The 22,807-nt window shown below is 36.0% G+C and overlaps 1 protein-coding gene across 1 annotated transcript in view; it reads right to left on the reverse strand.

Annotated features, from left to right (window-relative positions):
* Positions 1-22,807, reverse strand: part of UGGT2 (UDP-glucose glycoprotein glucosyltransferase 2) — a 78,134-nt gene that overhangs the window by 37,035 nt on the left and 18,292 nt on the right. Inside the window, exons 7-18 of the mRNA XM_054272091.1 lie at positions 22,261-22,336; positions 19,740-19,840; positions 17,699-17,798; positions 13,781-13,841; positions 9,667-9,758; positions 8,554-8,704; positions 7,485-7,604; positions 5,287-5,372; positions 3,179-3,314; positions 1,512-1,643; positions 638-802; positions 60-183 (exon numbers count right to left, since the gene is read on the reverse strand). Coding sequence (XP_054128066.1) covers positions 60-183; positions 638-802; positions 1,512-1,643; positions 3,179-3,314; positions 5,287-5,372; positions 7,485-7,604; positions 8,554-8,704; positions 9,667-9,758; positions 13,781-13,841; positions 17,699-17,798; positions 19,740-19,840; positions 22,261-22,336 — 1,344 coding nt within the window. The remainder of the gene's footprint in view (positions 1-59; positions 184-637; positions 803-1,511; positions 1,644-3,178; positions 3,315-5,286; positions 5,373-7,484; positions 7,605-8,553; positions 8,705-9,666; positions 9,759-13,780; positions 13,842-17,698; positions 17,799-19,739; positions 19,841-22,260; positions 22,337-22,807) is intronic.

Genomic DNA, 22,807 nt, shown 5'->3' on the forward strand with positions numbered 1-22,807 from the left:
GAACAAACCAAAAAAAAAACAACCCACAAATCATAACAATATCCAAGAAAAGGAGTTACCAGGAGTGGATCTGAAATGTATGTATCTTCTTTCTGCTCCAAGAATACTGGGGTTTATACGGGAAACTACATTGTTCTGATCCATAAGAAAATCCACTGCATTTACATTATCATCTAACAAACCCTGGAGTAGTAGAAAAATGTAAAACTTGAATTTTTAAGACAGATTTTCAAGACAAACAAAGACCAAGTATTTGTACCATCTTTCAGCTGAGCTTATATACATCAAGTTATGGACAATGTCAGGTCAAAACCATATAAATGTCACACAGATAGTATTTCAAAATATCAGATATACATTTTTCAATGAACAACTGCAGTACATCCTCAGTTTCTGGGGGAAAAAATCTATATAATGAATTACATAGAATTCATGTTTAGCTGATCCTTCAGCCTTGAATAATTTCAATATACTCTTTCAAAACCACGACCACAAATGACGGTAACGATGTAATTGCAGGTGCGATATTACTAATTTCAAGCCATCTCATTATAAAAAACCATAATATATAAACATGACTGAAACAATTCACTGTCAAATGCTCCACCCTGCCCTCGTTCAGAAATGTGAAGCATACCATGAACACTGCCCGCTGGAAGAAGCTGGTGGCGTCAAAAATCCTCTGAAGAATGAGGGTCTCCAGCTCTGCCGCATCCATCTCCTCTCTGGAAAAGGGCACGCCATTAAACAGCACCTGAGGCAGCGGGCCCAGGCCACTCTTCCTGTAAAAGGTTGCTCCTGCCTGATCAGATCAGAAATATCACAGGATTAAACAGACTGTGGCTGACTGTAGTAAAAAAATGAAACTAGTATCAAGAGAGGATGAGCTCTAATCTCCAAGCACGCTTCACTGCCACACCTTGTCATCAGTGGCAGGGACAAAACAAGGTGATTGGAAACCTTATGGGACAGATGGAACTCATTTGTCAAACAGAATGACAAAGGAAATTATAGATCCATATACTTTGTTGTGAACTTTTGCTTTAACATCTTGCTGAGAAATTGTTTTTCATTTTGCTTAACATTCTAGCTTGTTCTTTTATTTTAAATAAAAATAAAAATGAAGCAAATAACATCAGAGAAGAACCCTGAGACAGTAGAAGATGCTTTTACCAAAGAAAGAACCCTAAAAAAAGTCAAAAGGTTTTTATGTTTCTAAGTCAAGCTTTATTTGAGAAGAAAGCAGAATTCAAGAGACACCCTTTGACATGCCTACTAGAAAAATACTTGTGGCTCCTGAAAGCAGCAGGTAAGAGTAAACTTTCATAGTAGGAGTAGTAATGCAGTAACCTTTACAACATTTCCATTAATGACTGAATGGTGGCTGAAGACAAATTTTACTCAAAGGTGCTGTATTTACTTGCTTTAATATTTAGCAATCCTTCAACTTAGTAAATGCATTGAGTTGTACACACTGCAGTACTTCTTACTGAGCACAGCTCTCAACGTACCTTCCTCCCTTCATCGTACTCAGAACGAACAGCCAGGATACTCTGAACATCAGCACGGGGGTACTCACTCCTAAGAACATGTTTCACATCATCCACTGTCAGAACATTCCCATCTTTCACTTCATGGTACATCTGCAAGAATTATAACCCAAAGAAATTACAAAATGTAGTAAGTTGTCAAACAACTCGATAAAATTAATAAAAATAAACAAACAATAAATAAGGATAATATTTTTATAGTATGCCAGCAAATTTTATACTGGTATAATTTCATACTGCTTTTATTGCTGTACTGCAGTTTTTATACTGCTTTACTAATTAACACTATTGCACATATGCACAATTTTTTTATTAGAGCACTGTCCTGATTGATGTATTATTACACCTTTAGTCTAAATCTGAAGTAGCCAAAGAAACACACCTATGTGAGCTACATGTGAAAGGTTATTTCCCTCTACTAATTGGAGAGGTAATATAAATTCTCTCAATAAACTAACATGGATAGTTACGTGAATCCATATTAATCCAAGCCTAAACTAGTCAGTGATCATTTTTCCAAAGTGATAATTTTTCCTTACCAATGTTATTTAATTTCATAGAATAGTATTTTATTACTTTCATTATACATAGAATAAAAATTTGAAGTGAAAATTATTCATTTGTCTTCAAATGAGGAACAATGTTTTCCTCTATAGCTCTGAATAGCTCAAACTTTATATTATTGCTTCTATTTTTGTTAACTTTCAATTATATTTATCATCCCCCCTTCTTATATTATGAAACAAAGTAAAGAGAGGAATACAACATTTTAAAAAGCACAGTGTAATTTATAGTTTTTGATCCAGTCCCGGATAATTGTTACACATGCATGTCAGCTCCCTAACATTTGCTGGTTTCTCTTCCAAGGTATTCCTAGTTACTTCAATTCCTTCAATGTTAAGCTCTCTAAGTTTGTCCATGACACCATGACATTTTCTAGGCACTAAACATAAAACCAGAAAACAAATGGAAGAAAAGTTGTTATGTATAAATACCATATTCTCTAACCTTTACCCACAGAGCCTTCACATAGATGGCTCACATGATTTCTCCTCCAATCACCTCCCATCTCTGAAATTCCTGTCTTATAAGAATCTGCATTCTCTCACAAAGTTAATCTGCCTCACTAAGGTGCAAGCCTGGAATACTTCTATGCTTTCTGCACCCATGGACAGCTCAAGCATGAGCAAAGAATAGAAATTATCTTATTGTTTCACTTCCTACACTAGACAATAAGAAAGGGTTTTTCAAATCTTACAGGACTGCCAAAGTGACATTAAAATCCCTGTACTACAAAAGACACAGAACACAAAGACAGGCCCATTACATTAACAATAATACAGAATAATTTTTCATAATAATAACAGCTGAAAGGCATGCACCTACTTTTTTATATTATTGAAGAAAACCTGTTGATAGGCAAAATTACAAGAGCAAATTGGTTGATGCAAGAGGAAAGTATTTCTGCAAATAATTCTATAGACTGTTAATGCTATACATGCTTTTAATGCTTAATTTCTGCATAAAGTAAATGCAGACATCTCATGTTATCACAAGGTAGCAAGACCCTAACTACTAATAAATTATAAACCAGAAGTAAATAGATGATTTCTTATCAAAGAACTAACATTAATTATCGACATAAAGGCCTGAAAGGTGTCAGATTCCTCTGCAATGTAATTAAAACTTCTCCAAAGAGCTACTCCAGCATCTTCATTTCCATCAATTTCTTCTTTTGTACTTAAAATAAAAACTATTCCAATTCTATAAAAAAAAAATAAAAAGAGATCATACATTTTAACACAATATCTGCTTCACACAAATTCTAACAAAAACACAGAAGAACAAAATGTTTGCATTCAAGTGATCTGCCCAGCACATAGAGATAAAAACCCTGTACCTGGGTGGTGTTCCCATGACTGTGTGGTGACACAGGATCCCAGCCATGCATCTTTCATCAGCTCTACAGTATGCTTAGGTTACCAGCTATGTACTGACTTTACATATACCTTTTACAGCTGACAATAATTGAGATTTCTGTGAGTCAACAGAGTTTAATCACAGTACCTTCTCTCTTTACCTGTAAGGTGGTTTTGATTCTTTACATTCCTGCCATCATCTCTTAATGGCTTAAGTCTTTGTTTTAGTCTGGGCATTCATTGTCTTTTATTTTTCCTGACAGGGATATCTTGAGTGGATTCATGAAGACAGTGCTGGGGTACTGATGTCCCATCATCAGTGTGTACTGTTCCTACCAGCCCTTCTCTCAACCCTTTAACTGTTGCAGGGCTTTGCAAGGGTTCCTCAGGGGTGAAGAGACAGACCAGAATCTTGCCTTCATGATCAGAAGGCTGGATTTATTATTTTATGATATATATTACATTAAGACTATACTAATAGGAATAGAGAGAAAAGTTCAGAAGCTGCTAAGCTAAGAATAGAATAGGAATGAATCAACAAAGTTCTGTGTCCAGGCAGAAAGCAAGAACAACTCTCCTGTGAGTGGTCAGCAAATCCAAACACTCACAGAAGACCAATCACAGATGCACCTGTTGCATTCCACAGCAGCAGATAATTATTGTTTACATTCTCTTTCTGGGGCCTCAGCTTCCCAGAAAGGACAAATCCTAAAGAAAGGATTTTTATGAAAAGATGTCTGTGACATTTAACCTTCTGGGCTTTCCATCACCCTGACACTGCTGTTCATTTTCCACTCACATCGGTTTTAAACACACCTACTACTAACCCCTACATTTCCATTCAATGAAAGAAAACCCAAAGGAATATGAGGCTTGGGAGGGAAAAGGACTACTGGAGGTGGTGCATTGATACTGCTTTCATGTAAAAAGCCAGGATGAGACCAGGCCATACTATGGTCCCTTCAAACCCAAACCTTATACTACACTTATGGTCCCTTCCAATCCAAATCCTTCTGTGAAGACACACAAACACTGCAATCTGTCTTTCATTATGCTTTTGTAATTGAATGGTAAAAAATTAAGAAAAGCAACTACAAAAAAAGATCAGAACTAGTAAAATTTTAAAGTAAAATGAAACACCTGTAATTTCTTGAGGACACAAAAAGCCATTTCACAGGAGGATTTTAAATATTTAACATGCAATTCATCTTGCTGAACTTTGGATATCCTTTTATAAACTGTGGAAATAAACAGCCATTTCTGAGACCAATTCTTTTTTTTTTTTTTTTTTTTTTTTTTTACAACTAGGTATTTCAGATCAACCAGACTCTTCCTCAGAAGTGTCTCTCTCTCTCTCAAATGATGTTCACTTTCAGAAATTCAAAATTCCATGAGGATAATCTCACTTTGGTCTTTAAGAGTGTATATTGAAACAACATTAGATAAGGCAACCACAATTGAAAGAAGTGAATTTTAAAAATTCCCTGAAAGCATGCTTTACATAACAAATATTTTTATTAGAATGCAACTTCTCAAGGGCACCCAGTGGGACTATTTGACAATATAAATTTTTATCAGACTTTTGCAGTTCATTTACACACACTCAGGTACGTTTTACCTTGCAATCTATTTGCTTAAGAATACTTAATACCTGAGTAAGCTTGACACAAATGGGTAACCAGTGTGCCTTACTAGAATGTTGTTGCATTGGATTTAACTCATATTCACATCCTCATCCAGCGGAATAGAAAATTAAGAAGGAAAAAGGAAGAATCCTTTTTTAAATATTTTTCCTCAAGACTTTCAGTTTTCCTTACCTAAGTGGTATATCATGATGACAGAATAATTCTGCCAGCTTCATATAATCACCAGTATCTTCTTGGATAGGATCAACAAAAAGTACCTAAGAAGAGAAAACATATCAGGTATCCAATATTTATTCTTGATATCTGGTTTTATTTTTTCTTCAGACATAAAATCTAAGACAAGAACATTAATTTCCAAAGGAGCTGTACGTCCCAGCTGTTTTCAATTTTTTTAGAGCATTCATTGTAAGAAAACATTAAGACTATAAATGAAAATAATATCAGAATTAAGAAATTTGGACCAAACAGTGAAAATAGGATTTAACCATTCAGTGAACTTCAAACGAAGTGATCCAATTTTTCTTCTTTGAAAGACTCTGTGCCATTGCATTGTATTTATTAATAAACTCCATATTTATTTTAGAAAGATATAATGCTGATTTTTCTGTTACATCTTTTAACAAACTCTCTTCTGTTGTGAAAACCAAACAAAAATAAATCAACAATATTTTGGCTGCAAACTTCAAGCAAAAAATTGAGCTTTTGGGAAGACTTCTTCCTTCCTGTCTCACCTATCTTTGTATTCACTCTTTCACTTAGTGTAGCTTGGAGTATAAACTCAGGTCTTTCAGGCATGCACAGAATTTAAAACTGGGATGTGTCTGCATAGGCAAATTATCCTTATGTAGCTTTAACTGCACATCTGTACCTCATTTATTCAACTTTGCACTGCAGACTCCCCTCACAATTCATCAAATTTGCTAGAGTAGCTGAAATGAAGCAGAGTAACTTGAAAAATTTTGAACACTCCCCTTCATAATGAAATGGTGTGTTACAGATTTCTACAGCACAACTCTTATATTTAACCCTGAATATGTAATGTGATCTACTTTCATATTAAACACATGTTACACTTAATTATAAACATACACTTTTTAATCACCTATTGCTGGTATTTTCATTGTCTTTTTACACACAAACTTTGCATCACTTCAGGCAGCTACATCAGGGGGAAGCTTTGCAGAGGACAGCAGGCTGAGTGGTGCAGCTGACACATGTGAAGGACTGGAAGCCATTCAGAGGGACCTGGACAGGCTCGAGAAGCGCATCCATGGGAACCTCACAAGTTTCAACAACGCCAAGTACAAAGTGCTGCATCTAGGCTGGGGCAACTCCAGTTTATCAACACAGGCTGAGGGATGAACAGATCAAGGACAGCCCTGCCAAGAAGGACTTAGGAGTTGCTGGTGGATGAGAGGTTGGACTTGAGCTGGCAGTGTGCACTCACAGCCCAGAAAGCCAAACATGTCCTGGGCTGCATCTAAAGCAGTGTGGGCAGCATGGCCAGGGAGGGGATTCTGTCCCTGTGCCATGGTGAGACACCATGGAAAGATATGGGCATCAAGTGGATCCAAAGAAGGCCACAAAAACAATCAGAATCTGGAGCACCTCTCCTATGAGTACAGGGAGATTTACAAGAAAGAGATGGCTCTTTTTACCAGTAGTAGAGACACTGTAGTGATAAAACAAGAGGCAGCAGTTTTAAACTAGAAGAGGGCAGATTTCAACTGAATATGAAGAAATGAGGATGGTGAGACAACAAACTTGCTGGTTTGAACTGGTTGCTCAGAGAAGCTGTGGATGGACCATCATTTAAATTGCTAAAGAACAGGCTGGGTGAAGTTTTGGTCCCTGGTCATTGCAGGAGAGCTGGACTAGATAACTTTCAATCCCAAACCATTTTATGATTCTATGGTTCGTAAGATTTCCTTTTGTAATTTTCATTGAAATCAGCAATAGCTGCTTCCCTAGCTTACTAAATGATACAGAATCCTATTCACAGAGGAAAAATTAAGCTACAAGAAAATAGCTAGTATGCTTTATAACTTAAATATCTTTGTACCTCAGTTTAACATCTCTAAAGCATGGACAGCTATTGTTACCTTCCCTCATGCTTTGATAGGAGTGAATTTTCTATGCGTAGCATGGAAAGGAATATGAAAACTATTCACAAAACTGTGCCCAAATCCATCAGCAAATCAAACTAACAACCACATATGACTCACTAGATAAAGCAGTATTCACTAATCCTAGCAGATCCACATAGAAAACTTAACAATAAATCTAAAATGTGTATTTTTTAATAAATTGTCTGCCCACATATTAACATTTACAGTATGCAAAAAACCCCCAAAGTTCTCCAAACTTACCAAATTATATAAATTTCGTCTAATCTCATGTAAATATCCAGGAAATGAGGGTTTTAGCAGTTTCTGATAGCTTTCAGGCCATGTGCTATAGATGTCATCTTGTTCTATATTATTAATCCACTAAAACAAAAAAAGCTGCCATTTAGAAAACATGCATAGAACACTGAGAGAAATAAGTGGGCACAATAACACTACAAAATGTCTCCCTTTCTTTTGTTAAATAATAACAGGAAATAGATTCTAAATTTTATCTTCATTTTTTCTTTTAAATCAAACTGTTTTTATCTGCAGTACACAAAAAAACTAATACTGGATGGAAAAGGAGAAAGGACCATTAGTACTGTGTAAAAGGATGTGAACAAAACCATTGTTTTTCAACAGTGAAATTACTTTCACATTCCAAGCATCATAACAATGTATCACACAGATGTGTGTAACACAGCAAAACCATCTTGTAATCCATGTAAGTATTTATCTTCAGAGTGCAGCAACAGAACTTTAGATAGATCAAAATAGCCAGTTAACATGTGGCTGATCTGTTCTAGTCCCTTCTGTGCAAGCTGGGGCAAACAGAAGAGTGAAATGTGGCTCCTTCAGGTGCAAGAAAGTAGTATTTTAGTGCTGTAGTGGTTATGGTTTGTGCATTTTCTCCTGGTGGATAACCCCTGTAATGAAACCTGTGTAAATTTTGAAGAAGGGTAAAAATCAGAGTCATTGGACAGCTAGAAATAAATATATTAAGCGGCCCAAAATTTACTTGCATAATGACATATTATGTAGTATTATGTAGCTACATTAATTGATATAAAAGACAAATTGTATAGTTTGGAGTGTGCAACTACTCTAAATATATTTTTCTTTTCTTTTAAACACACTATATCTTCATATTTTAATAAGGTAAAATCTAGTGCAAATTACTCATAAAAGTATTGAAGGAATATTACCCTTGAAAACATTTTAAACTGCTAATTGAAGAGTATTTCAACTGCAGTAAAAAAAAGAAAAACTGTTTCATACACAGAAAATTATCAAAGCTGTAATCTCTAAATAAATAACTTTAGTTACTTACTATTATTGAAGAGTGACGAATATCTAGTGCATAGTTATTATCTGTTGGATGTACATGCAGCCTCATAAATTTACTCAGGGTCTCCCCTTTGATTCCAAGTTCATGAAGGCCATGCATCACTTTTCCTTCCAGTTTAAGAGTCTCTAAAATGCTTTTCCAGAAAGATAAAGTACATAATGTCTACGAAGATCTCTTGTCATGACATAAAAATTCTTTTTAGAACTAAAAACAATCTTCATGTTAATAGTCTTAGGAATGTTTTCTCTTTATATTCTCCCACAGCCTTCTATGTTTTGAAATAAGTTAGAGGCATAGTGTTATTAACATCAGTTAATAACACTATGCCTCTAACTTATTTCAAAACATATTTACAAGAGATTATACAATTCTTTAATTCACTTAGATCTATTTTATACAAAGCAATTTTATCCATCCTTAGTAAGAAGTGACAGGACAGCAGAGTGAAAGCTTTCTTACTGCACTGTCCTGCCTGAGGCAGAAATCCAGACTGGGGTACCCTAAGAAGCAGCTTTACAAGTGAGCAGAGAAGCAAACAACAAGTGATGGAGACACAGGTGAACTCTAAGCCTGTATCATGGCAGAACTCAGATCAAACACAGAGCCACACCCTAAAACCTCCCAGAACACCCAATGGGACTCTGGAACATCTGCTGCAATCTGAAAGTTCACATTTGGGAATAAAAAACCCCTGAAGTACTCCACAGCAGCAAGATGGAAAGACTTTGTGACTGCCTCCATGTCTGTATGTTCCTGATTGTTAAGTAACAGGGATATGAAAGCATTACTTACTTTTTTATAAAGTGCTTTCCACAGCTTTTTAGAAGCACATGTTAGATTCCTTTCATTTCCAAACTAATTTGACATGGTGAGTTGTAAAATTATAGGCAAATAAGAAAACATATTCCAAGAGAAAAGGCTATTCTCAACTACTTATAAAATGTCCATACTTAAAGCAAAACCACTGTAAATCAGTATTCCTCCTACCGGAATGCTTCCTTGCCCCAAAATGCAACAGGTGAGATTAGGACCATAAGCATAACTCCCCAGTATTATCAGTAAGACTGTGACCTTCAAACAAAATGTACATCTTACCTAAAGGGATCTTGAAAATCCAGGTCAATATTAAGGCCATTTAGAAATAAACGTGCTTCTCCAGGTTGAATTCCAAGTGTTTCATGGAAATGCTAAAAAGTAAAAAGTACTGCTTACTTATTTAGGTATATGTCTACACTAACATATATAAACACACTTAAGCAATTCTGTGAAACAGACACATCAAATCTCTTCCACACAATTTCTTTTTTTATCTGAGTGTTGGAAAAAATAATGACCGCATATTTTATGAGTGCTATTTAACACACTTCTGATGTACAGATACAAATGAAAACAACCTACCTATACAAGGCAGACAAAAGGACATACCCAGTGTTTGCCAACAGAAAGTGAAAATACACACATACAGAAATACAGCTTGTAAGTTTCTAAATTATTTCTACATATCCATTCAGCAAAGGGAAACCTTACATGTGTCCCTCCACTTGAAACCAGCTTTCTCAATTACTTAATATCTCTCAATTCTGAAAAACCTGTAGTTGAATTGTTTCAGGGAATTAGGAAAAACAGACTAGAAACTTAAAATCTCATATAACAAAGGGACTATGGAAAGAACACAGATGAGAAAGGGACAGAATCTTTGCTTGGCAAAGAAGAAAAGATCCACAACAAACAAATACAAGAGGAAGGTGGTATTTAGGGAGTAAAGCATTGTCGTGGTTTGACCGGAAATGGGACATCTGGGATATTTTGTTTTGCTGTGATTACCAATGGGTAATTGGAATTTAAGATGGGCACTTAGTTTGACCAGTGGGACATTTGGATCCGCCTCTTGAGACTACGAACTCAAGGGGTTAAAAGCAGGGCTCTTGGCCTTCGGAGCCCTCTTGGGATTTCCGGCGTGAAGAAGTCTCTCCCCCGGCCCAGTTTCTGGCTGGGCTGGGGGAGGGGAGAGCCACGTGGGCCATCTACGGTAGGCCCGGGTTCGGAGGAAGGGTGGCAGACCCTTGAGCGACCAGTTTATTCCCCCCCCCAGAGAATGCAGCCCGTGCTCGAACTGTATATCTTGAAACTTGATATCATGTGCCGGCAGGCAGCACGGCTGGGAGGAGAAAGGGGGGGGCAGCGGGCAGTCCGGCCGCCTGGGAGACCTTTTAACCCTTTGGGGAATGAAGGCTTCGCAGAACATTGCCTTTCCTGGGAAAGGGACAGGAGTGGAAGATGAAGGAAGAAAATTAGGCCAGTAAGGAGGGTCTGGCAAAGGGAGAAGAGAGATGTTGAAGGAATGGAGGAAGATGGAGTGGCAGTTTTTGCTGGACTCTTTTTTGTTGTATTTCCATGGACTGTTTCCTGGTGAGGCAGAGGCTGTATTGCAGGGGGAAGCGGAGGCTCGGCGTCAAGAGAGTTTGGTTTTGAGACCCCTCGGCCCCAGGGGGTATAGAAGACATGGGGGGGACAGAGGTCCCAGGATTGTGACTGTACTCTGCTTGGAACGAGACGAGGCATTCTTAAAAGGCCCTGAAGGCAGGCCCCTGCCCCATCCCATGCCAGGTGGTGAGAGCACCTCGGCATGGAAAGGAGATGTCACGAGGTAGCAAGATACCGGGCGGATTGCTGATTGTGACAAGAAGTCCGTGGCACAAGGAAGGACTCCGTCTATCCCTTATGAGCTGAAGATTTGATTTTTTTTTCCAAAGGGTGGTGCCAGACCGAGTGTGGATAATTTTTTGGGAAATGTAAATGTGTTTGGGAATTTGGTGGGAGGAGGATAAGGAAGTGTTTCTGTGTAGTTCTCATTCTCCTTGTTTTTTTCCCTGTGTGTGTGTAGGTTAGTAATTGTGTGTGTAGTTTAGTAATTGTGTGTGTAGTTTAGTTAATAAACTTCTCTTTATGTTTAAGTTGGAGCCTGCTTTGCTTATTTCCTGGCCACATCTCACAGCAGATATCAGGTAAAAGGTATATTTATGGGGGCCTTGGCTTTGCCAGGCCTTAAACCAGAACAAGCATGTATTATCATTTTCCTACAGAGAGCTCTGAGGCACAACACCATTCAGTCTGTAGCAAGGTAAGTGACAGGAGCAACAGCAGCATTGTATTCCAACTCATGACAGAAGGAGCAGTCAGATTTCCAGATTTGCCTTAATTCCCAACAGAGAAATAGAAAAGACAAAAAATACACAAGAGAAAGACGTAATTTTTTCCCCAATTTAGCTCTCACTTGCTAAGCAAAGTAAGTGTGAACAAAAACTGTACTTTAAGAAAAGCATGCCTACAGCAAGCAACTCAGGCTCAATATATCACTCCTGATATAAAACCTGTAACTGGACAAACGAGAGCAAAAATAAGAGAACATTGAAAATAGCATCATTTCTGTAAAGCAGTGTGGTTACTTTCACACAGTTAAATGTAAGTAGGAAATGCAAATAGGAAAAGAACTGAGCTGAACTGCACAATGGTCAAGTTGGAAGGGATCACAGTGTGTCATCTGGTCCCATCTCTCTCTCAAAACAAGGTCATCCTAAAGCACACTGCACAGGATAGTGTCCAGATATGCATTCCTGAATATCTCCAGTGAGGGATACTCCACAACCTCTCTGGGCAGTCTGTTCCAGTGCTCAGTCATTCACAAAGTAAAGAACTTCTGCCTCATGTTCAGGTGGAACTTGCCCACTCATCACTTTTTGCCTCTTGTCCTATTGCTCAGCACCACAGAGAAGAGCCTGGCTCCATCTCCTGGACACCCTCCCTTCAGACACTTAGAGATATCCATAAATCAGAGGTAAAGTTCTTAATACAATTTTGATGCTAGATATTTGATTGTCTAGAAGTGCATTGACTTTGTCATAAAAACGCTGATGGAAGGAGTATTCAGGCATCCAACACTAGAATTTAAGGCTGATAATATTCATGTAATATTTTCTTGATAAACTTCACCAAATTACTGCATTGCAAGTTGTGAGTTCAGTTTAATGAGATTTTTTTTTTTTTTTAATCTATAGCAGTTCTTTGTCTATTTCTTGCTTAGGTATCAACTCATTACACCTAAATCATCACATGTCTTTCACTTTTAATAACTTTATTTCCTCCCATTGCATTTCCTATTCAACTTTCATTATCTTGAGAGGGAATCATCCAGTTACACACAGCATGGGATCATATCTCTCCTGCTGCTAGATGGATGTACTGCAGTTCAAGAATGCACATGACAATTTATTGTGCTCAAGCAGCAGTGTTCAGGAAGTTTCTTTACTTTAATTCGACAAATTTTAGCTTTTAGCTGTCTAAAGGCCTTTAGACTACAGGAAGGATGTGACCTCAAATGAAATTAAAACTTAGTGTGATAGGTGCATAAAATCCTCCTAATGTAGTTAATACATCAATGGAATCATAGGAGCGATTCAGCTGACCAACCACACATATCCATTGTAATTTGTTTCAGATCCAAATTTTAAGTTACTTCTCCCAATCATTTCCTTTGACCAGTCATTGATGTCATTTCACATGCCCAGTCCTACAAGAATTGTGCCTAACATTTAACTGCAACACTAAACTAGAAAGAAAAAAACCAAACTGAACAGAGACAGACATAACAAATTCAACAAATATTAAGTGGCATCTCAGAAAAAATCTCAGATCAGTCAAAATCACAGCAACAGGGACTCCTCACACGGTACAAGGCACAAAAAGATGCAGTGAATCAAGGATGAAAACAAAACCACCATCTGCCACAGATGATGTTCAAAACACCTTGCAGAATAACTGCATGTGTGATTCTGGGAGTGTGGAAATCCTAAAGTTTGCATTTGCTGACCGTAATATAAGCAGGCTTAGATTCAACACCAAAGCCATAGAAAAAGTAACTGATACCTATTTTGCTTTCCCAGCACACAATCTGTGACTCAACACTCCATGAAAATTGTTTGGCCTTGCCTAATTCTGTAAAACCAAAAGAGAGAATGGAGAATGTTTCACGAATAGCAGAAAGTGAAATACTTGAATTACATATTTAAATGTTACCTGTCTTACAACAGATTTTTAGAACAATTAGCTCTTTTTCTTTAACAGAAACCATGAAAGTTGCTACAGTAAAAAATCTCCAAAAGCAGCAATACAATAGTAGTGCAAATGTCCATTGGAAGAAATAAAAACAAACCTTCTGATTTGCTTCTATTTCATTTTGCATTTTCTTGTCTACAGGTACTCTTGTCAATGATCTGTTAAAATAAAATATTTGTATCACTCAACCACCGTATTTTTAAAAGAGCATTATTTTACATGAAATTGGTATTTTAATTGAACATCCAATGCACTGTAACTGAAGAATGCTGTAATTAAGTCTTAAAAAGAAGAGTAATGCAGTATCATAAATACTGAATTTTTAAGACAAATATAGGTCTGCTTTACTGTAGTAAACCCACGTTTCAGATTCAGGCTAGTTTTCTTTTTTTTTGCAGTAATATCATCAATGTATTTTTTACCACTCTTAATCTTTCCTCATGGCTTGTTTTTCTGGATGTATACTATGAAAAAGTAAGTTGTTTGGTCATCTAATTTATTACCTGAATACATACCATATTTGCATATTTTAAGTTAATATTACTGTCTCCATGGTACTCAACTTTACTGCATGGAGGGCCATGGTTTTGTCTGGACAAAGGCAAGGAAAGCATGCAAACAATGACCACTTTAAAACTAGCTGAGACTTAGAAAAAAAAGATATGCAGATAGAGACCCTTAAAAATGTTAAGCATTCACAGACAGAAAAAGTTTTAGCTACCTCAGTCATTCCATCTTTTGAAGGTAACACATTGATTTGTCTTTTTTACCTTTGATGAATGCTCTGGAAGACTATTTTATCCTCCCCTGCCACGCTGTATTGTTTGTGAATTTTATAATTATCAGGCTTATCATAAAACACCTTCAGAGGCAAATTAATCTCTCCATGTTTTAAAAAAACCTAAACCATATTAACTAAATCTGACTGTCCTGACAAATGCCAAAATAAATGTTCTAGTTGCCTATATGAACATTTTTTTTTCAAAACAGGACTACACATGTTTTAGCAAATTTGTCCAGGGCTTCAAGAAAAACTGGAATCATCTTAAACCTGAAAGTTAACTAAGCAAACTGAGAATGACCCTGCTAAGCCAGTTTCAAACTTGTGGAAAATAAAGCATTTAATAATATAAATTCTCATCCCCCCCTAAAGAAACTGATTTAGAATAGATTTTGCCAGTATACTCCACATTTCTCACAATATGTCAGAAAATAAGACATAAAATCAGTTTATTTTAAATAACTATTCAAGCTTTCCAGACCACCAAAGAGACATACTGTAGGAGCAAACAATATCATTTCCAAGCTTGATATTGGAGAGTTCTGAAGTAAAAAATTTCAAAAAATACTTTGAAAACCTGAATTTTATCATGCTGAACTCAACAAAAATAGTAGGGCCTGCAGCTGTCAGAAGCACACTCGGTTGATAAAAATGCACAGATAAAAAGGACAACCTGTATATATCCAAATGGCTCCTACTGTGAGGAGTTGGGCAGAAAAATAAAACATAAATGGTAAAATAATAAAAAAGACAAAGGAAAATATAAAGGTGGTCCAATATTACCAAGGAAGTAAAATACCCATCAGCAAAAGGTAAGCTTTAGATAGTTGTTCTAGTAATAGGAAAGCAATGCAAGGCATCATTGAACAGTTCCTTGTTCATGCATGGCAGCTGACATTGCAGGATTTTAGCATAATTTTATGGAGAAAGTGTGATGGTTGACCCTTGAAAAGGACACCCTACCAACCTGAGCTAACAAGCACACCTGTGAAAAACATCTGTTCATTTTGAGTTCCCTCTTTTGTTCAATTTGTTCAGAGCTTCACAAAATTTTTACTTATGTTTTTGTAATTGTCAATTGAAAGACTAACTAAAGAGAAAACACTTCAGTGGCTGAAAGTAAATGGACACAATTTATCTTTCTACATGATGTAGGAATGTTCTTGAATCACCTTAAGGTCAAAATAGTCTCTATAATTTTATGCATCTTTATTCTTACCTGGAAGAACATGTAGCCATATAGAATCAAAGGTTGAGGGGATAAAAGGGAACCTTTCACAGGGTCATATGTTAACATTTGTGAATGATTAATAAACAGCAAGCAACAGAACATTTTAATACCTAATTATATGCTCTTTAAGAATGCAATAATAGGACAAGTATATAACAAATCAAAGATGAAAAATACCTTATAAAATGAATTATCAAAATGTTGCCATGACATATATCAGCTGGTACACTGTCTACATCTGATGACATTTTGTAAAATCTACCTCAGACTAACCTTTTCAACTGGAAATACTGAGACACAAAAATACAGGTGGTAAATTAGAAAATGAAAGAAAATTCCAGAGGAATGGTATATTAATTATTTTTAAGGTCTAAAGAACCCTGTTTTTAAGAAAGATGCAGTATTTTATTTTCATTACTACAGTTCTAAAATTTGCATACAGCCTTCTTGAACCAAATTCTGTGTAAAAAAATGGTTGTTTTCATATAAAAACTGTCTGAAAATTACACAGTTAAAAATACTATTATTATAATGATTGGCTATTTATCTAAAGTGACTAAGCAATATCTCTTCACTTCCTGTTTATTCTAGTTTTGTTTTTTTTTTCCAAACTAGTATTTTAATTCATCAGGTTAAGCATGATTAGACTATTAATGAAATTTAGTCTGTGCTCTATTTTTACACAATGCCCCTTCAAGTTGCCAATGTAGGCCTACTAAATTTAAATTCTTTAAATATTTGTAATCTCTCATGTTAAAATAACATGCTAGATTAGCAAGTTAGAATAAGTCATGTAGGACAAAAACAGTGATTCCCCTTTTAACAATTTTAAAGTATTCTTATACTTTTACCCAGAAAATACTTGAAGAGTAGGTGAATTGAGCTCTCTAATGCCACAAATACACAACAGGAGTTGGAGTGGAATGTAACGATTTAATGACTTGTAAAATCCATGATTTAAATGTCACCTGGCACACTTGAAAATGACTTTTTTCCTGTCCTTTAAAGAACAGAACTGGACTTGAAGTTTGACATTAAGTACGCTTCCACTATCTCCTACCGGAAAGCTGAATTTTCTGATTGCTAATCTAAGTGCAAACTTATACCATACTATTTCATAATAATTATGCTTCAGGCATTTTAAAAGGCATTTTGCTTCCTTGACACAAGATGCTACAATGGTAGTTTTTCCATTATGGTGTAGATTTTCTCCAACAGACAATCAGGGGTGACAATGAAATACTTTGATAATTAAACAAGAGTGGCAAAATGTGAAAGCACGCTGCGTTAAGAACCCTATTTAGCATCACATTTAATTCAGTAATTCAAGCAAATATTGCTGATAGGATTACATGAAGAACTTAATAAGTATGAAGAAAAGCATTTCTCAATTACAGCACTACTGGCTTACAAGAAGAATAATTTTTCATATTCAGATAGCTAAAATCACAACATGTCCATTTATTTAATATAGTCTTTTGAACTTTTATTTAGTCATCTGTTATGGAAGACAGATCTTCCCCAGTAAGAACACTACCATACAACAGCCAGGACCCAATCTCAACAGCAACATTGTGCTTAGAACTAATGTGTGTGGATCCCCATGAAATTTATTAACGGTATTTTGCCTCTTCCCACTGTGACTAGTTCTGCTACTAATTGAACAGAAGTTTTCACCCGGGAAAATATCAGTCCAGTGAAATCCATGAGAACTAAGAAATGATTAGCATGTCCTAAAGTAATAATAATTAGCATAGCCTCAAGTAAAGATTAGCATGCCCTCATGGCATCTCCTGCACCAGACAAACATTTAAGAGACTGATCATGAGCTCTCCCTGGAGTTATCTTCTACTCAATGAAATGGCCTGGAATCCATCTAGCAAGCTGTTGAACATGAATATGTTACTGCAGGATTTGGATATAAATCTGTATTACTGTCATTACAGTCAAATACAAACATAAAGATAGCATTTGAAAAAAAAAAGAAAAGCTTAATACCATACCTGGCTCTTATTGGGAAGTTCTGAGCAATGTCTTTCATTACCTTTAAGGCATCATAAACAGGGGTAGACATAATTCGAGTAGCTGCTTGAAAACTAAGATCTAATATGGGGGAAGAAAAATAAAATTTTAAAAAAAGGAAGGCTGAATCAAAGTGAATAAGACATTCCTAGTTTAGCCAGATAAAATACTTCTTGGATGAAAAAACAGGTGACCGAGAGGTGGAATGTTAACTTTTATTTCTTAATAATTTTACCAAGAAAAGAAATCAAAAGTAGGTTTCAGGACCCTTTCAACAGGCAAATAAGTTGTGATCTGTTGAAGCCACAACACCCAGCTGCTGCTATTACTGCAGATAATCAGGAAGCTGTAAACTTGGGTCATACACTTAAAATGCTTCATAAACTGTTAATAATTTCCATTTTATGCTGAACAGCTAGGATCCAAACATTCAAATACCACTAATGCCAACTGACATCTTTTTACCTCCCTGGTTATCTCCGGTCAGGGCTGTCACTTAGAGACCTCCCCTTGTAGCACTCTGACACAGCTGAGTGCTGTGTAAGGCACCTTGAGCAAAAAGTACTTACTAATTACTTACCTAAAATATAAAAGCTCTTGAAAGACAACTCTTGAACGGTGTTTAGGTTCACTTATAAATAGAAGTATGCCCTATAGCTGAAGTAGTTTTGCTTAAATTTAGCTAGATTTTTACTTTGAAGCTAATTAAAGGAAATCAGAGAGAAGCTGAGCCATTAATTCAGCCACTATAATTAGTCATTAAGAATGATCTAGAGAAAGCACCCTGTCATGTCAGCAGTAAGGGTATCAAACCACTGCACCAAAAATGTGGGGGCTGAAGACTGAATATCCTGCACCATAAGCCACTACAAGTCTTCCTGACATAAATTAACAGCATCCCAACATTTAACTACTTTGAACACTAAGAACTGGTTCTTTGGGGAGCAGCACCACTTTCCTTTTTTATATATGCAGCCATAACACCACAGAAAAGACTACCACTAAACAGAGACGTTGTACTGCCTTTTGAAGGCAGACATTAAAGGGACTGAAGTTTCATGGCTGCTTCAGCTTTAATATCAGCCAAGTGGCATTCAATCACATACAAAAAGAAAAACAGTCCAAATCATTATTTTCTTTTCCAATTTTTTTTCCAAAGTAGATTTCTCAAGAGAACTTGAAAGCAATATTTTTCAATAGTTTTTAATTTTGGACAAAGATAAATCCTGCAGTTGAACTTCACTGATAAGAGACTGCACGTGAACTACAATTATCTCACACAGCTAATATCAGACTGGACATTGCTAGCAAGCTCTGTAACATCAGGGTCCCAAAAGAAACTCAAGCTCAGATGATTGCTCAGTCTCCTTCACTGCACTAATATAGAGGCAAACTGATTAGGTTGTCCTCTAAAGCTGAAGACCGTAAGAGGGAAAATTTACTTGCATAAACTAGAATATTGTGACATTTTATGAGAGATTTATATTTAATTCAAGCTACTGAGTGTCCTGCAAGTCATCAGCACATAAGCTTTAGCAATCAATGTATTTGTTTTCCTCTTCAACAGGAAAGCTTCCAAAAGCATGTTCTTCCACTTGATAGTATACTTTAAAAAGACAACGTGAACTCCAGTATACTGATAAAATATATAAATTAAAGGAAACAAGCTGTCCTAACATGTATTTCATCCTAATCTAGCAGTTGTGTCAAAACTATATCTTTTGCCTGACCTCTAAAAAGAGTATCTAAAACAAGTTTTAATACCTGAGATGATCTATTAGGCAGAAAAACAGGTAATATATCTCTCCATCTTATAAAATAACTTCAATGTTCCTTTAATTTCTAGAATGGAATACAAGGTATCAGAACTTGCCTTTTAAATACTTGAGGTATTAAGGTTTTTTTATGAAATTATGTCTCTTCTTTTAAAATAAGCTTTTATCATAATGTCAATGCATTAAAATAACAACAGAAATATTAAATAGAGTATTGTGTTAATTAAAAATAAAATTCAATACATACCCTGCATCTCCCAAACCTTCAGTGGTTCCATGTTGTTAGTAGTTTCAATCAGATGTTTTTTAAACTCCATCAGATTGTTTTTCAGATCAGGATGCATCCGTCTACAATAAAACATTGTATTACAAAAAAGAATCAATTACATCCACCAATGTCTGCTCTTACCACAGTACTGCTCACAGCTAATGTTGTGTTCTTAGGATAACAACCAAGAATGAACTTTAATTCATTATTGAAACAAAAATACAGATTTTGAGTGAGAAAAGGTGATTTCTGAGGGCTAAACCCCAGCTAAAGAGAATCATAGAATCATTTAGGTCAGAAAGGAACTCTAAGGTCTGTCACAGACATCTTTTGTGAAAAATCCTTTCTTTAGGATTTTTCCCTCTTCTGGGAAGCTGAGGCCCCAGAGAAAGAATGCAAACAATGGTTATCTGCTGCTGTGAAATGCAACAGGTGCACCTGTGATTGGCCCATGTTCCATGTTTACAATTAAGGGCCAATCAAAGACCAAGCTCCCTCTGGGACATCATCAGAGAGAGCTCCTTTGTTTATTCCCTCCTTTTCTATTCTTAGCTTAGCAGCTTCTGAATTTTTCTCTCTATTCCTTTTAGTATAGTCTTAATGTAATATATATAATAAATTAATAAATCCAGCCTTCTGATCATGGAGGCAAGATTCTCATCTATCTCTTCACCCCTGAGGAACCCTTGCAAGCCCAGCAACAAAGGTCCTTAAGTCCAACCATTAGGGCAGCACTGTCAAGTCCACCACTAAACTATGTCCCTAAGTGCCACATCCACCCAGGCATGGCAACTCAACCACTTTCCTGGCCAGCCTGTCCCAATGCTTGACAACTCTCTCTGTAAGGAAATTCTTACTGAATACCAGGAGTTCACCTATTTTGCAGTGATGTGTCTCAAAACCTGCCACATAAATTTAGATGGAATAAATGAAGTCAAAGATGGGACAGTATTAACATGCCATCCAGGTAACTGTTTATTTAGCTTGCTATAGGATGATGTATAACTACCTGTACCTTAACTGTACTATATATTGACTGTAACTGAATGCACCCTTTGTGGCATTAACTACAAGAGGTATAGGCAATACAAAGTTGAGAATATGTTTTAAAAACTGACAGCACTGACAAAATCAATCTACTGAGCACACAAATCATCTGTCAGAGCTAAAGAACACGGTACACAAAAGCTTAGCTATTTGTTTTGAGAACATAATAGGTAGGTAAAGAAGTTGTGAGGACAAATATTTCAGAGCCTGCTGTAAGATATGCTTGAAAAAATTCTCCATTAAATTTCTAAACATTTTATGTCTTCTGTTTGCATTCATAGCTATTTCACAGCTGAGAAAAGTAAAACTTTTGACATGGCTGTAACAGAGACAATTTACAGACTACTGAAACATCTATTTCACCTCCTGTATGAAAAGGAGAAGAGAAAAAAACCCCAATGAATCTAGAAACAATGTCAAGAAGATAGAATTATCTGACAGCTTCACAAATCAGTCACAGTGGAAAATCAAGAGCTAAACCTAGCAAAACACAAGAAGGAAAAAAAAGCTCAGATAAAGATATGGCATAAGCATTTGGTATTACCTGCTGTGCAGAATCTCAAACATATAGGTGAAACAACAGGGAAGCCTCAGGATCTGAGTGCACTTCTACCTCAATATGTTTGAGAACAAAAAGACAGGAAGGGAGGGGATGGGCTCTCAAGAATTTAGACAGAATTAGCAGCTCTGAACGCTGACATTTACAGTTTAGTGACAATATTTACAAACAAGTTTACTTTTTGTTTTAAATAATAAGAGAATGACATCTGGAGAAGACCCACAACCTTGAGGTATTTTGCTGAAGAAAAAAATTTATGGTCCACGACATGGATCTGTTACAGGAAAAGGGAAGCACTTTGCATGACTGATACCACAAAATGAATCCAGCTGAGGACTGGAAGGAGTGCTCAGTAGGGTAACATTCAATTTCATTTAACAGACTGCAGCTTGGAGATAAGAGTTCCTGAGGGAAGAGAATACAAACTCACAAACTCCAGAATGAGATGGTATCTATCATAAGCCCATCTTCCTACAAGTATCAGTCCTTAACTCTATGAAATCTATTACTATCCTTCTTAAAAACACCTTATGGAGATACAGCTCATGTGTTTGGATTCCTTGTGCTACACTTGCATTTTGAAAACCAACATTTTGATTCTAATTACCTAACAAATGGGAAATCACAATGTTCTAAGTTTTTGTTAGTGTTACCCAGGCAGATATTTTTAATTTTAAAAGTTCACTGTATAGAAATTAGAAAACGAAAAGCAATACATTTAAATTAACAGAATAAATAAGCTTGCACTTTATGTTCATAAGACATAAAAAAAATTAATTTCCACCAAATACAATACTTTCCAACATAAATATCAGTTATTCTATTTAAAAAACTCAACTGGTTGAGGGTTCAGAAACAAATGTAAAAGTTTAATTATAACTTATATCAACTCACTTTAATTTGCCAAAGAGAAATCCTTGGACATCACTTTCCTCCTCCTCCTCTTCCTCTTCTTTTGTCTCATTTGCTCCTGAATATATAACACATGTACACAATATAAGCCAACAAAGTTGGTGTAGTATTATGTTTTTATGAATTATAAACCAGTTAATAGAAACATACAATCACAAAGTCATCATTCCCAGATGTAGTTTTAATTAAATGTATACTTACATATTTTGGCATCCAAATTAATCACTCTACAGACCTTTGCAACATTAAAATTAATTTTAATATAATTAATTCAGTGGTAACAATTTTTATATAAAAAATTAAATAAGTGCGGTTTAACAATTCACAAATCAGCCATTTCTCAGTTTGATTAAATGATAAGGTATAACTCTCATCAATCAACTGCTACCAAATTTACACTTGTAAAAAGTCTGATGACCTTAAAGCACTTAAATCTCCAGCTGGCATTTGATGTAAATCACAGATCAGCATCTTTCCCTTTAAAAAAACTAAACTATTTTTTGACATGACTCAAAGGTCATTAAACCTC

Source organism: Melozone crissalis, unplaced genomic scaffold, assembly GCF_028551555.1.
Source record: "Melozone crissalis strain CALT ecotype California unplaced genomic scaffold, PUWL_Pcris_2 ptg000013l_1, whole genome shotgun sequence".
NCBI classification, from domain to species: Eukaryota; Metazoa; Chordata; class Aves; order Passeriformes; family Passerellidae; genus Melozone; species Melozone crissalis.